The sequence below is a fragment of the Astatotilapia calliptera genome, chromosome 20 (assembly GCF_964374335.1).
Source record: "Astatotilapia calliptera chromosome 20, fAstCal68.1, whole genome shotgun sequence".
NCBI lineage: Eukaryota > Metazoa > Chordata > Actinopteri > Cichliformes > Cichlidae > Astatotilapia > Astatotilapia calliptera.
In genome coordinates this window covers 29333615-29350136 of record NC_137441.1, presented here as the reverse complement: position 1 = coordinate 29350136, position 16522 = coordinate 29333615, and the positions used below count along the sequence as shown (strand labels likewise).

General features: G+C 42.1%; 1 protein-coding gene across 3 annotated transcripts in view; it reads right to left on the bottom strand.

Annotated features, from left to right (window-relative positions):
* Positions 1–16522, bottom strand: part of celsr3 (cadherin, EGF LAG seven-pass G-type receptor 3) — a 136098-nt gene that overhangs the window by 15379 nt on the left and 104197 nt on the right. For all 3 annotated transcript variants that reach the window (XM_026153787.2, XM_026153789.2, XM_026153788.2), the window contains 6 exons: positions 13614–13812; positions 8283–8471; positions 8004–8196; positions 7028–7195; positions 4642–4768; positions 3466–3672 (listed from right to left, as the gene is read on the bottom strand). In XM_026153787.2, coding sequence (XP_026009572.2) covers positions 3466–3672; positions 4642–4768; positions 7028–7195; positions 8004–8196; positions 8283–8471; positions 13614–13812 — 1083 coding nt within the window. The remainder of the gene's footprint in view (positions 1–3465; positions 3673–4641; positions 4769–7027; positions 7196–8003; positions 8197–8282; positions 8472–13613; positions 13813–16522) is intronic.

Here is a 16522-nt window from a genome sequence, read left to right as displayed (position 1 = left end):
TTAAAATCTAAACCAGCCTCAGGAAACAGCTTGAAAATGCACAACTAAATAAGATGTCTGTGGGAACCTGACAGGCGTGTCAGTACGTGACCTTGTAGCCAAATGCGTTCTTAACATACACAAAGACAAGCTGCAGTAATGTGCAAATGTAGATGCAGATGCAGTGATTTACTGTGCAAATATAAATCGAAACATAGTACATGAGGCAAATAAAGATTTTGTATAGTTTTAACAAGCTTTTAAGTCAATATTTGGTCTGATCACCTTTATTCTTAGGCATCTTGTAATTTCTTTACGTAGTCTCCAGGAATAGTTTTCCAGGCTTTATGGAAGACATTCAAAGCTCTTCTTTGGATGTTGGCTGCCTTTTATTGCATTCTCTGTCAAAATGATCCCACACTGCTTTAATAATGTTGAGGTCCGAGCTTTGAGGAGGCCAATCCATGACTGATAGTGTCAGTTTTCCTCCACGATGGAAGCGGATGGATCAATAAGTATAAATGCCAGAAGGTTTGCTTTGTCTCCCAGCGCAGTCTTGAGATCATAAAGGCTAGCGGTAACTCTGGACAGGGCCACTGAATTTCCTTAACCCATCAGCAGCCCCAGTATCTGCTCCTCTGTGTAAAGAGGAACAGGATAAGCACTGCCAGAGCTCTACAGAATGACCTCTCAGAAACAGACTTAATTGTGGTGGCCGGAGGGCCCACTGCCCTCTGAAGGGATCAGTTATTACTGCCTAGCGCCATGGAGCCCAACTGGTATTTGCCATAAAATACCAGAACTGGCAGGTCCACCACTGATGCTCTGTACTTTTAACAGAGGAGAGCGGAGCTGTTGCATAGTCTTTTAGATTACAGTTTAAACTGCAAAGAATGACATCAGATTTTCTTTGATGTCCTCTGGCAAAGTTGTTCAAGTTCACTGAACCCTCAGTTTAATGAGCAACCATCTTTTGAGCACATGTGAGCTTCTACAAGCTCAGATTTTCTGAAATGTGACTGCAATCTGCACTCAACACAGACAAGTACCCCAAAAAGGCCATGTGAGTATTGTAGGTTGACAAATGATGATTTAGACAAACATTTATGTATTAAAATAAGTTTGTCTCAAAGAAGTTAATATAAAATATGACTGTCATATTATCATATATGATAATGGATGAACTGGCCCATTTGCTTATGAAATCTATAATGAATACAACTCAGAACTCTGAAAATTAAGGAGAGCAGACATTTAAGTCCCAGAGGTTAAAAGACGCGCAGTAGAATTTCCAAAGAAGAGCCAAAGATGACACAGAAAAAGCAGCCGCCTTGGCAGTAATACAGCCAGCTGATGAATCTCACACTCCCACACACACACAAAAAGCAAACACTACGAGCCACACACATAAGCATGGAAAGACTAAATATGCACAGGCGCATAAAAACTAACACACAACCGCTGCAAGCGCTGAAATGCTCTCCCAAGCATGGAGTACATGAATTAGAGAACATATTGTTCTGCTAGAAGTAACCAGTCGCACTGTAAGAGCAGTACTGCCGACTATGTGGGGGATAAAGATTAATTAATTGGATTTCATGCTGAGTGAGCACATATTTGGAGTACCCTCTCGACAAGACTTGCTGCTCTTTAAACACACTTTATATAGAAACGTGTGATGCAATAAAACTGAGAGATATAGTGGTCAAAAAAAAACATTGGCAGAGGACGAGAAAAAAGATAGAGGACTTAACGTAAAGGAAAGAGGACAGTGTGATGTAGAGAAGCACAGAGTGAAGAGCGACAGGAAGCACCCAAGCAGAGGATAAGAAAGAGGAAGAAAAACAAAATACTAGGAGGCAAGAAGAGCTGTCGACATCAAAACTGCAAAGAGTGAACATCTTATGATATTGTTTTTGGCAACAGTTTAAGAAAAAACATGGCCACTGCCAGATACTATTTGAAGATGAATGAACTTGTAAATCTAAATGTCGCTAGAAATTAGATATACACCACAGCCACGGCAAAAACAAAGTACAACCTCTTTAAGATTTTAAGGTTTAAGGTTTTATGCATTGAGATGCAGTAGAAATAATCAGCTCCTTGATTACTTGGTTAATAGATCATCAGCAGGTGTAGGCACCTCTATAAAACCAGAAGTTTGTCTGGTCTGGAGCATCCAACTGTGTGCTAACACCTGAATGCCAAAGACATCAGCATTGATTTTAGAGAAATGATTCTAGCTGCCCATCAGTCTGGCAAGGGTTAGAAGGCCATTTCCAATCAATTGGGAAAAAATAAATACAGTAAGAATAGATGGATGTTGAATCTCTGTCTGTCCAATGCAAAAAGAACTATTGCAGTGCAGTGCGATACTCCATGGGCAAAACATACAAACAAGTCTACTTTTAGAAAAAATACTTATGCCCTGAAGTGTGAGCACGGTCTTTATCAAAGATATGGACCTATGTGAAGAGGATGCTCACAACGGAAGGCTGCTTCCGTAACACACTGGAGGAAAAAACAAAGAAAGTATGAGCCTTTGTTATTTAGTGATTGGTAAAAAAAAAAATCAAGATAGTTGCCAATCTTCCCAGGAGTGGGCATGCTCAGAGAAATTGCAAAAAAAAAAAAAAGCCCAAGAGCTACATCTCAGACTCTACAAGCATCATGAACAAGTATGACATGTTTGGAAGGCTTGCCAGAAGAAATTCTCTACTCTCTAAAAATAACATGGCAGCATAGCTCAGGTTTGAAAAGCTGAACAAACCACAAGACTTTGCAACGCCCTTTGAATAAACGAGACCAAAGTGGAGACGTTGGCCTATAGTATACAGCACCATGTTTGAAGAAGCACCCCATACCAACTGTCAAGCACAGTGGTGGAGAGGTGAGTATCTGGGCTTGTTTTGCGGTCACAGGACCCGGGCACCTCGCACTCATTGAGTTGACCTCTGTATACCAAAGTATTCTAGAGTCAGATCTGAGGCCATCTGTCCAACAGCTAAAGCCTGTCCCAAACAAGATAATGATCCCAAGCACTACAGCAGAACGCCTGAAAAAGAAAAGAATCCAAGTATTCCAATGTCTGAGTCAAAGGCCAGACTTCACCTTGACTGAAATGTGGTGCCACTTTAGGAGAGCTATACATACACAAATGCCTACAAACCTCAACGACCTGAAGCAATGCTCTAAAGAGTAGTAAACTCCTCCACAACAACGTGAAAGATTGACAAAGTAGGACAGAAAATGATGTCTTCTAACAGTGCTTTTGCAACGTGGCTCCATTATTGTTAAATAAATAATAACTTTTCTGTTCATCACAGGTTATCTATCTAGATATGACAGAAGTTGGACTCTGTTTTTACCATGACTGTACACTGGATAAAGTGGTGACTGACTGTGAAGTGGTGTGAAAAAAGGAACTAAAGCTATAGGCAACAGAAAAAAGATGGATGCAGAAAGCCCACCCCCGCCAGTACATACCTGTTGTTCAGTCTGATTGACTCCAAGCAAAAACACCAGCTCTGATAAAAACATGGCTGCCGCTGTGTTTGAATGGATGCTCCTGGTGTTAGACTTGAGGCCCCGGAGACAGGAGAGCACCAGGACAGTGAGGAGCAGCGCCAGCATGGAGATGCACAAAGAAGAGTATGTGACCAGGGCCAGCGTCTCCAGGTCGCCCTCCAGCTGCTACTCACAGAGAGATGCAAAGGAGGGGGGTGAAAGGAAGAGGAGGGAGAAAACTTGTTGAAAAAAGAAACTTCAATCCAAGAAGATGAATCGTTACAACTGCATTGAAATGCAACATCTCTATCTGAACTCTCCTGTCTGCCGTCAGTGTGAACTGACAATATTTATATGACAACCAAGTATGCGATCTATAGAAAGAAATCTAATGAAAGGTAAGTACAAGATTAAATCCCTTTATTAAAAACATCTAAAAAATATATTTTTCTTGAAGCAGTCAGGACAAAAAACAGAGGAATCAGATGACAAACCAAGCTAGCTAGCAGACCAAGCTTATCTGTCAGGAGAAACTAGATTATAAAATCAATTCAGCACGTGCATTTGCCTCCTCTGGAAGCCTCTGCTGCCGGCAAACATAGCAGACACCACCAGAATTTCATTTGGGCAAACTGGGCTTCCCTGCAGCATCTCAAGTGAGTGAGAATAAGATACCCCACCATACCACCAGACTAATGATGATGAATTACTTAATCTTATATAACTGTTTCCAGTTTGGAGAAATGGAAATCGTCAAGACAATGATGTTTCTGATTCCACACGCTCCCTTTCTCGAGATCTGACACATCTTCAACTTAGTATGCTTGGGAGCGGTGGGTAAGGGGTTTTACATTAAGCTGTGAAAATCTTCTACAACTGTAACAAGGCCTTTCTTCAGCCTTCTGAATGTCAGTCAGGATTTGTAGACATTTTTCCCCTTTTTCCCCCCTTCTTCAAACTGGGCAATTACCAGCTGACACTGTTAAATGAAAAAAAAATGTGTTGGGGCAAAGTGGCAGACATGGTGAAGTAAAAGGTTCACTTAAGGGAAATGCTTGATTACTACAGAAAGGGTCAGGGAACGAGAGAGGATGAAGACTTATCTTGATTTATCTTGATTAAAAGTAAGTAGCTCTTGACTGACTGATCACTAACCTCTCTTTGCGAACTGTCCATCAGCACGCCAAAGGTGCCCAGTCTCTGGCACTGACAGCGCACATGAGACGTGTTTCTGTACACCACCATACAGTCTCTCACCGTCCAGCAACCTCCCATCTCATACCTGCAGGGACAGAGACGGAACGAGGAATAATAAGCAACATTTCAAGAAAGATGTCCCGCTGCTGTCCATGTGTCAGTTTTTCATAATTAATAGAAGTCACATGCTCTCAAAACAACACTCGGTGGACACTTTATTAGGTACACCTTGTTAGTGCCAGGTCGGACCCCTGTTTTGTTTTCAGAACTGCTGTAATTCTTTGTGGCACAGATTCAACAAGGTGCTGGAAACATTCCTCAGAGATTACACGCGAGGAATTTAATTGCTCTTGTGAAATTAAATTATTTGCTCTGATTAGTTTTTGCTCACGCATTTTATATGACATAAAAATATTTCCATACATATTGACATAGCTGCTGCAGATTTGTCAGCTGCACATCTCCTGTTACACCGCATCCCAAAGCCATTTGATCCCGCTGGATGCAGCCATCAGAAGATGAATAGACTGTTGTCATAAAGGGATGGATGTGGTGAGCAACAGTACTGAAAGAAAGTTGTGCTGTTTAAATTATCCTCAGCTGGTACTAAGGGGCCAAAATGTGCAAAGACTATATCCCACACCATTAGACCAGCAGCAGCAGCAGCCTGAAACATTGATCCAAGGCTATAAGATGGGTCTATCCTTTCAATATCCTGTTCTTAGCTGACAGGAGTGGCACCCACTGGGTGTGGTCATCTGCTGCCGCAGGCCACCATTTATTGTTTGTCTGAAACCGGCCTCTCTTCTAAATGAGACATTGAGTCTCAATGGGATTACCTGTATAAATAAAGGTTAAATAAATCTGCTTCAAGGTTGGACATACTGTGCATTCAGACATGCTCTTTTGTGTACCTTTCTTTCAGTGAGTGGATATTTCAGTTACCTTTGCCTTCCAGTCAGCTCAAAGCAGTCTGGCCATTTTCCTCTGACCTCAAGGCATTTTCACCCAAAGAACTGCTGCTAACTCAATATTTCTCCTTTTTGGACCATCTTCTATTAAAATCCTAGTTCATCCTCTTGTGTAGGTAACAGTTTGAATTATTCAGACCAGGACATGTGGCACCAAAGACCACACCAGGTTCAAAATCACTTAAATCATCTTTCTTCACTAGTCTAATGCTCAGTTTAAACTTCAGCAGGTCATCTTGACCACGTCTAAATACCTGAACGCATTGAGTTGCTAATTAGACTTCTCTGTCAAATATGTGTACGTCAGAAGGTGTTCAGTGAGCATTTGAAATAATCCTTTGGCTAAAGTGGTCTTGTATTTTAAAAGCAGATCAGGCACTCCCGTCTACTTTTATAATGGTTTAGTATGGTAGTTTTTACTGTGGTAAAGATAGTAGGCTACATTGGCTTCATTATATGTGCTGCTAAAAAAAATTAAAGACTTTTTAATCAGTGTATATGATCAGGCTAATTCAACTTCTAGGATATTGGTATATTTTCTGACTCTTTCTTAATTTTTGTTTTTTTTGCATTTGACTTGAGTCAGTGTCACTAGTGGTAGGATGAGGCGATACCTTGAGCCTACAGAGGTTGCACAAGTAGTCCAACTAGGATGGCTCATCAATACGTGCGATTGCCATTGAAAGTTTGCTGTGTTTCCAGCACAGTCTCAAGAACATGGAGGAGATTCCAGGAGTTACTATAGTTACTAGTTACTATCAGCAGGACCGGTATCTGCTCCTTTGTGCAAGGGCGTATAGAATGAATAGAATGAGAACTGCCAGAGCTACAAAATGCCCCAACATTGTCAGCCCCCCACATCAAAGCACATGGGGGTCAAACAAACTACTGAATATCATTTTGAGTTCCTGCAATGAAATTTTGTCACAATGGACCAGCCTGCTGCACAAGTTTTTACTTATTTACTTATTTTCTGGGTTTCTTTGGATTGGACCATTTCTAGTTCTTGTTCTTGTGACTTACAACAGTGGACACTTCACATTCTTATTGTTAAAACTACATCAGTACTTTTCCTTCTGTGAGAGGTCTGCAGAAAACACAGAGCAGCTGCCTCAACAGCAGTGCAAGAAAGTCTGAATAAAGATATATTTTATATCTTAAAGCCAACAAGACAAAACCCAAAGTCATCATATTAACTTCAAATCTGAAGTTTAAGATATTTGCATTTAGCAAATTTAAAAAATGACAGTTTGATATTTCCAAACTCTACACAGTAGTGTATCTTTTAATCACCCAGTGACATACCGCAATACCCTGGACTTCAGTATCGACAGTATCAATACAGTGCGAAACATCGCATGTTATGTACTCACGGGCTGCTGTGGTTCCATTGTACACACAGAGGCTTGCTGCGATTGGCCGTCTCTAGCAGCTTGAACTCCAGTAAGATGGGTTGCTCTAAATGTCCGCCCACAAATGTCTGGTTGTTGTAGACAGAGATAGTGACCACTGGGGAGTTCATTACTGGATGTCTGGGAAGCCTGAAGGAGAGACAGTACAGAAGTTACAACACATCCTCCAGATCAGACAGAAAGCAGAGTTTGATATCCTGGTTAGGATGCTAAAAAAGGCAGAGACACAGAAACCAAAAAAAGAGACAAACCGAAAAAAAGAAGAGTGTGTTTTGTAAACCAGATAAGACACAAATGACTGATTATTGACACCAACTGAGAAGTGGACAGCTTGTTACTCGGTAATTAGGCCCAGAGGAGAAGTGGGGGACAGCAGAAGGGAAGAAGAGAGAAAACAAAGTAAAGGCAGGATGATTAAAACAGAGAAAAGATCGCTGGAATTAGTCCTGATGCAGATACTCTGCTGACCTACCAGTGTTCCTCATATGACTATGAATTCAATTAGCCACAACTTCTTTTAATCATTTATTGAGCAAAGATGCCAAACATGTCCTACTTGCAAAGATCTGATACAGTGTTGCGTGTTTCATATGTGTCTTTCATGGTTGCGCATACAAACAAGCAACCTGAAGATGTGGGTTTGGGCTTCAGTGATGGATCTTTTTCAACCTTTTTTCCCACTTTTGGAGACTAAATGATCAATAGCACAAATTATCGTCATTGGATCTTTTTTATACACATATATATGTAAAATCCTGGCATGTTGATGCTAGAATTGAAAGATAATGATCCCTATTTAATGATGTGATGCTCACGTTATTTAAAAGCAATTTTTGCAGACTGATTAGCACCAAATCAAAGACATACGAGCATAAATCACGAGAAGTTTTTGGAGTTGCAGTAATGAGATTTTCTTTAGTGTGTTTCAGATTCCCACCTCACTCCTCGTCTGTCTGTGTGGTACTTGGGAGGAAGGGCAGCACCCAGACTTCGGTAAATGAGCAGGATCACGATGGTTATGGGCGGCTCAGGCAACGAAGCAGTATGTTTTGCTGCAGTGTATTCTCCTGTCTGATTGGCCGAGATACTGACAGGCGCCGAAGCGGTGTTTTGAGGATCTGAGGCTGAAACTGAAAAGTTTGAGTCAGAATATGTTTCTTGGGTTCAGCCCGAAACACTGTGAAGGTTTTTATTCAGTGTGTGTGTCTGTTCTTACGTTCTTTTTCCGTCCTCTCCTTCTCCTTCCAGTTATGCAGCCGCTGCCGTTGTGGCACCAGGGCAGCAGGGGGCAGTATCACATGAGTATAGGGATCCCACAAAGCCTGACCACGAAACAGGGTGGTGTGGTAGCGTGGGAAACGCCTCCGCACATGGGTGTGGTTCTCCATGCGGTCCAGGTTCATAACTGATTAATAAACATGCAGCAACAGACACATATAAACATTTTTTGGATGAAATTCCCACAGATGTTGGGTAATTAGGGTAATTATGTTGTTACATTAGCATAATATGACTGGTTAAAATAACATGTATCTTACACTTTAGATAGCAGCAGTGATGCATTCGCTTTCTGATTTTAAAAGTATGTTAAAAAGTGGAAAGATAGTCCATATCCTGATTTTAAGCTATGCTCATTGTAGTAACTTTTATAAGACAAAGTGTCACAATCACAGCAAACCAATGTCACTGGTCCCTATTTCACCATATTTTGGGTGTCGCATGTCACAAAGAAACATGTTACTGTAATTGTATTACATTTTTCAGTAACACAGTAATGTAATGCATTGCTGTGGACAAATGGACAGAAGAAAAACTCCTCAAACAAACACATTTTTTTCATCCTGTCCACTTGCGTTAAAATGAGCTCCTTTCAGTTCGTGTGCAGGAGGAAAACAGTGAAGTGATTAACAGCAGAGATATGGAAATTACTTTTACTTGCAAACAACTGCATTACACTGCCTACAAAACTTTAGCTTTTTGCAAGCATCTGCACAAATAGCACGCTAACACAAAGCTAGCCAAGAACCCAAACTGGTGATAAACGTGAGTGCATGCTGACCCCAGTACAGCAGCCAGAGCCTGATCATCAACACGTAACAAAGACAGTGAGCAGTGGGCTGTGACAGTGAGCAATGGAGGCTGTAAGCTGGGCAGTCCAGCTTACAGCCTCCATTTATAACTGCTCATATTTCACTGTGGTGATTATTTTGAAGTCTCTTTGGGTTCGTTTTAAAATTTTCTTTGTGTAGGAGAAAGTAATGTAATGAGTAGTGTAACTTTTTACGTGCTCTGGCAAATAATTAAGTAACATACTGCATTACTTTTAACAAAAATAATATGTTTAAAAAAACCCACCAACACTGCATATTACTTTTTGCAATGGCTGATTAACTGGAGCAGAACTGAACACACTGTGCTCTCTACAACACCTCTTAAAAAACATGTCACTGTTGTGTACAAAATAAAGTGTCTCATCTTAAACTTGTCCAGTTTACAAAAATGCATCCATCAAGAAGAAGAATAATGAAAGAACCCCCACACTGGGTCATTACCTGGAAATAACCCTGAAATCATTATGGGATAAACTGTCTCCTAATAATACTACCCGTGATGTTTCTCTTAGTACACAAACTATATCAAGAATATTCTCCAACATTAAGCTAACTGACTAGGAAAAAAAGTAGGAAAAAAAATTAAATCCAAGCAATTAGAGGAATCAGAAGCTTGATGGGTTACTTTTACATATGCTGACCTCATTATCTCAAACTTTGGACATATATGACCATCTAACACTGCTTTGCCAATTAAAATACAGAGCAAAAGCAAATCAAGCGCCCCCTAAATTAGTGCCTGACAGTGTGTCTGTATGTGCCAATCACAGGTGTTCCATGCACCCATGAGTAACACTACGTTGAAATTCAAATTTCACTTCAAATTCAAATCAACATTCAACCCCCTGGAAAAACACCGCAAACTGCAGCATGATGAATGCAGGACAAAGAAAACAAGGCAATGGTTGCTGACGCGACTCATTCAACATCAGCTCATACATCCATAAAAGCAGCCTGTGCATCCATCCCTGTCCCCAAGAAACCTAGGATCACTGGACTAAATGACTACAGACCCGTGGCTCTGACATCTGTGGTCATGAAGTCATTTGAGCGCCTAGTTCTCTCCCATCTCAAGACCCTCACGGCCCCCCTCCTGGACCCCCTGCAGTTTGCATATAGAGCCAACAGGTCTGTAGACGACGCCATCAACATGGCCCTACACTTCATCCTGCAGCATCTGGACTCCCCAGGAACCTACGCCAGGATCCTGTTTGTGGACTTCAGCTCTGCCTTCAACACCATCCTTCCAGACCATCTCCGAGGCAAGCTTTCCCAGATGAATGTGCCTGATCCCATCTGCCGGTGGATCACTGACTTCCTGACGGACAGGAAGCAGCACGTGAGGCTGGGAAAGAATGTCTCGGACTCCCGGACCATCAGCACCGGCTCCCCTCAGGGCTGTGTTCTTTCTCCTCTGCTCTTCTCCCTGTACACCAACTGCTGCACCTCCACCCACCAGTCTGTCAAGCTAATCAAGTTCGCAGATGACACCACCGTCATTGGGCTCATCTCTGACGGGGATGAGTCTGCCTACAGGAGGGAGGTTGAACGTCTGGTGTCCTGGTGCAGCCACAACAACCTGGTGCTGAATGCCCAGAAGACAGTGGAGATTATTGTGGACTTCAGGAAGCACACAGGCCCACTCCCCCCCATCATCCTGACTGACACCCCCATCACCTCTGTGGACTCATTCCGCTTCCTGGGTACCACCATCACCCAGGACCTGAAGTGGGAGCCCACCATCACCTCCGTCATCAAGAAAGCCCAGCAGAGGATGTACTTCCTGAGGCAGCTGAAGAAATTCAACCTGCCAACACGGACGATGATGCAATTCTACACTGCAATCATCGAGTCCATCCTCACCTCCTCCATCACCGTGTGGTACGCTGGAGCCACTATCAGGGACAAACAGAGACTGCAGCGTGTTGTGCGCTCTGCTGAGAAGGTGATTGGCTGCAGACTCCCATCTCTGCAGGACCTGTACACCTCCAGGACACTGCGGCGTGCAGCCCGGATCTCAGCTGACCCTTCTCACCCTGGACACAGTCTGTTTGACCTGCTCCCCTCAGGCAGGAGGCTCCGGTCCATTCGCACCAGAACCTCTCGCCACAAGAACAGTTTCTTCCCCTCTGCTGTTGGACACATGAACAATAACCACATGACTGTCCCCGCCACTCACACATGACCCTACGCTGTGTCACTGCATCATTTCATGTCTGGCACTGATCACCACCTGCACTCATGTATATATCCTTCTACGTAGCACTCTTAATTCTTATTCTCATGTATATATCTCATGTATATCTCATGCACATATCTTTCTTTCTACATAGCACTTTAATTCTTATTGTTTGCACTGAAGCACCGCAGCAAATTCCTAATGTTGTAAACCTCAACATCTGGCAATAAACCCATCCTGATTCTGATTCTGATTCTGATTCTGATTCTCACACTGACCAACTGAAATCACCAACACGGCCGAAGACAGTAAGAGTAACGAAGGCTTCAATAACATTGTCGACACACTGGACAAACGATATGCTATTTTCCTAATTATTTTATAAAGGCAATATGAGTTTTATTCACATCCATCATGCAGGTACAATGAATGGTGTATATGTACAAACACATATTTGTCTGCAAATGGTAGTTTAAAGAGATTAAAAGGAATATGACCTCTTGATTTAATTTTGTGTTTTGGTACAGTTTAATTTTTTTTTTCTTCAAAGAGCTGCACTGAATTTAAGGAAATGAGGAGGAAAAATTTTGTTTCTGTGCAGAGATTTGTAGAGATGTGAAGATGCTGAACCAGTGTTCTGTTTATTCACTGCAATACTGGACAAAATGACTGTGATCATCATTTTAGCCATAATCGTGCAGCCCCAACCAGCACTCTTATCTTCTTCTGTGCCATTAAGCATCAAAGCAGCTTGCGTGCCAGACCCGTGTGACCTTGAGTCAGTAAAAGTAATACGAGACAGCTCATACAGCTACTTGATTTATCTGTTTTATTTAAGTTTAGCTTTTCCTCTTTGATTCAGTCATAGAACAATTGTCATTTTTAGCTGTGTCATTAAAAAATATTTTTTCCCCTATGGATTAGTGAATCATTAGGTAGCGAGAGAATATAAAAATTCCCAAACACGCACACAGTGCACAGAGTGGAAGTACGTCAGCATGGAGTGTTCAATAACGACGAAACATTTGATCCAGCAAACAGCACTCAATCTGTTGGTGTGAGAGGCATGAGAGTTTATCCGATAATATTCATGTAAAGTGGTTTATTTGTTAAATAAAATGTAAGAGATTGCAAATATGGGGTTTTACTGCCAGCATCATCAACAAAAGCAGCAAAAATCGAAATTAACCGAAGGCTGACAACCCATCAAGTTCGTCCACGTCCTCTCCCATGTTATTCATTTTTACCCGTTTAGCTTGGAGCATCAGCCACGTGTTTGTGTGTTTGCTGGAGCGAAAAAATTTGCATCAGTCATGTTTCTCATTAGTGTTGCCTTCACTGCTGCTCTGTTCTTGTCGCCTTGGCTTCGATTCAGAGTTAAATAACTGGATTTTGTAAGAATCCAAGAGCAAACGCAGGTATAACTAACAAAAAGATTCACAAACATATAGAAGTTCAAGTGGTAAGTCAATATTAGCCAACAAAGGTACGTCATGAGGAGATTACAGTGACTGTGTGACCAAAGGTACACAAGAAGAAGCTGCTGAGGCAAAATTCAGCAGCTGGAAACTTTGATGAGTTTTTGGGTGTAAAGTATTTTGAAGGAATTCAATCGGCGTGTGCAGTTAAGAGCATTAACCGAGTGTGAAATTCATTGTCACTGGCTTGATCCCTGCCAAAGCTGCTGCTGCTGTTGACACTTCAACACCTCGTCTTGTTGTAAGCGGTGCAGATTATCTAACAGCATTTTTTGACACTGTGAAAGTGACAGAAAAATGTGGATAAGAGCAAAAAGCACAAGTGAAGGGATGGCAGAAACTAAATGAAACTTTAATAACCTTGACTCTTAGGAGCTTTGCATGTCCAGTGATGTTAAACGCCAGCGTGTATGTGTTTTTTGTGTATGTTGTATGTTGGCCAGTGCTGCGGTGCTTCGGGGGGGGGGGGGGGGGGGTTGTGGATGTGCTGAAAGCATTAGCTGCTGTCTGAGTGGGAGTGTGAAATCCATCTCTCTGTGGTGCTGCCAACATTCTGGCTGTGCCATCATCATCACTCGCATTAGTGCTGTTCATCCCCATGCTTTACAATGACTCATTATCGCTGATTTCACAGCAGCGATTTACAGTATTGTGAGAAAACTGAAGCATATCATTTGCAAAGATTGAGATTTCATTACTGTCTCGTTTAATTTTGGGGTGTGATCGGTGATTAATTATTGTATTGTGTCTGCATGTCTGCATCTGCAGTCCAAACTCACCAATGTTGGGAGCAACCAGCGCCACCGGGTTGAGGTAGGTGAGTTTCATGTTCTGAGCCAGATTCTTGGCGTACTGCTCCAGTAGCTCCGTCAGCGCTCCCGGACCGCCGCCTGGGATGTGGTTCTGACTCTGAGCGAGAGTACGCCAAAGCCCAGAGGTGCTCGGACCCAACAGCACACTGCAGCCTCGCAGGACGTTCTGGCACCAGCAGAAGGATAAAGAATTAATAAAAGCAGAAATAAAAACAGAAAAAGAGCCCATAAAAGTATCATGGCTTCTTAGGAGGTGCTTTGCTGCACTGTCTTCGAGGACAGTGGCCACACGAGCTTCACAGTTAATAACAACCGTTAAAAAATGTTAAATATTATCGGTCTGAGACTGTGGATGATGACAAAATATATATATTTAAGTTATTTGGTCCTACACGGAGGCAGACAGCTGCTTAAACACTGGTTAAAGACTCAAATAAAAGTTGACTTGTGGCCAGAGGACAATCAGCTATGGTGTTTTCTGCTAACAACACTGAATCCTCTGATGACTTCTGTTATACCGGAGTAGTTCTGAGACTTTCAGGGAACAGATTATGTTGGTTTGCATATGACTGGAATACTACTTGAAGCCTGCTGAGACTGCACTCAAAAATGTTTTGCCCAAAATGCATCCATCCATCCATTTTCTTCCACTTATCCAGGGGAACACCGAGGCTTTCCCAGGCCAGCCAGGGGATGAAATCACTCCAGCATGTCCTGGGTATGCCCAAGATTAGAAGTAAATTATTATTATTATTTATTTTTATTTTTTTACTTAAGTACAATGTGAAACATTGAAACATTAATGGAATTTGATTGGTATACATTCAGTTTGCACCAAACATATTTTCATTAATGAATAATTATTTGAATAAACACATTTTGTATTGTTGTATTTTTGGCGTGTGGTTGGGTTATGACAAACATTTTAACCCTTTAAGACCTACCATAGAACCAAGTTCGCCAGAGCTTATATTATATTTTTACATGCTGTGGAGCCATTTTTGGGAGCATTTCAAGTTGCTATACATCAATACAACCATTATAGCCCAAACTTTAATAATATGTCTGCATTAGGTGCATAGTAATTACATAAATTGCAAAAAAGTGCAATAAACTACAAAAAAATTGAAAATCGTTTTTGTTTTTTTAACATATATTTCTAGTTAGAGAAATTTAAGAGGCTTATCCCTCAAAACTGTAAATACAAAAAAGTTACACAAACTAGTTTCCCACCACAGGAAATTTATTTTGAGTGTCTTCATAGTTTTATTTTTGAAATACACCAATTTTTATATACTGCAGGAAAAACAAAAATAAATATTATAGTGCAAATTTGCAAAATAACAGCATATGCATCAAAATAAACTATTTCCAGCAGTGCAATATGAGTCTTAAGCATCCCAGAAACGACACAGAAAGTCATAAAGTCAAACATAACTTTTTAAAACACATAACAAGTAAAACACAAGCTCATAAGGCCTCAATCGTAAAAAACTACATTTCCGCAAAATGACGTCACTTCCGGTTTCGGGCAGGTCATGCGGTCATGTGATAGTTCGCGCTGATGGACGTAGGAAGTGTTACAAACAGCTGATGGATCGGCGAAGCGTGTTTCTGGAATATCATGTTTTTGTTGCTGCAAGTGACTTTTATGCAGTTTTTGCAAAGCTATATGTGGAAGGAAACTGTGACCGAGGACAAGCTGATGGCGTAAGATGTAAGTACAACTCCTCCAGTTTCATATGCAAAAAAAATTATTGCGCTAGCTTACTTGGTTGCAGAGCTACCGGGATTTAAAAATAGTTACGCAAAACAGAGCGTGCCCGCTCCGATCGGCTGTAAAGGGTTAATATTTTCTTATTTTTCTTTCCTTTTTTGTGAGGTGCACATTGCATCTGAAAGACATTGTTTGTATGATCTCCTGTAAAGAAATAATTTATATTCTCTATATTTTTAAAAACGGTTAGTTATGTCTATAACTTCTGTTCCCTGAAGGAGAGGAACGAGGTACAACACATAAGTATGGGATATCACGCCCTCGCGTGTCCTGGCTGAAGAAACCTTTATTCACGCCTTTACGGCAGATGACGTGTGATGACACGCGCAAGGCCCCGCCCGCACATATAGCCGCTGCCATCACCGTCATCCCTCAGTTCGATAGCCGCTCTTCACCGAGCCAACTGCTCAGTGGGGCCACCCTGTGTTGTACCTCGTTCCTCTCCTTCAGGGAACAGAAGTTATAGACATAACTAACCGTTCCCTTTCAGTCGATTCACTCGGTACAACACATAAGTATGGGACCTATATACACGCCCCGCAGAGCAGCCACCGAACCGGAACGGGACCACCACATCCTTAGTGAGTGGTAGACCCAGCAGAAAGGACAGCATGAGCCACCGAAGGGGCTGTAACGTCCAACCGATAAAACCGCACAAAAGTGTGCGGCGACGCCCAATTAGCCGCTGCACAAATATCAGCCACAGGCACCCCTCTAAAAAGAGCCCATGAGGTCGCCATCCCCCTGGTGGAATGAGCTCCCACCCCGTGGGGCAACGCAAAACCTCCGGTGCTGTATGCCAGCGAGATAGCTTCTACAATCCAGTGGGACAGCCTCTGTCTGGACAGAGCTCTACCTCTATTCGGATTAGCGAAGCAGACAAACAACTGGTCACACAAACGCACATCCCGAGTGCGCTCAATGTAGGTGCGTAGCGCACGCACCGGACAAAGAGAATGCACCCTCCTCTGCTCCTCAGATTCAAAAGGAGGGGAGCAAAAGCTCAGCAACTCAAACTCCATTGAACTATAAGATGCAGGCATGACCTTGGGAAGATAGGCGGCATTCGGACGCAATACGACCTTGCGGCCATCAGGAG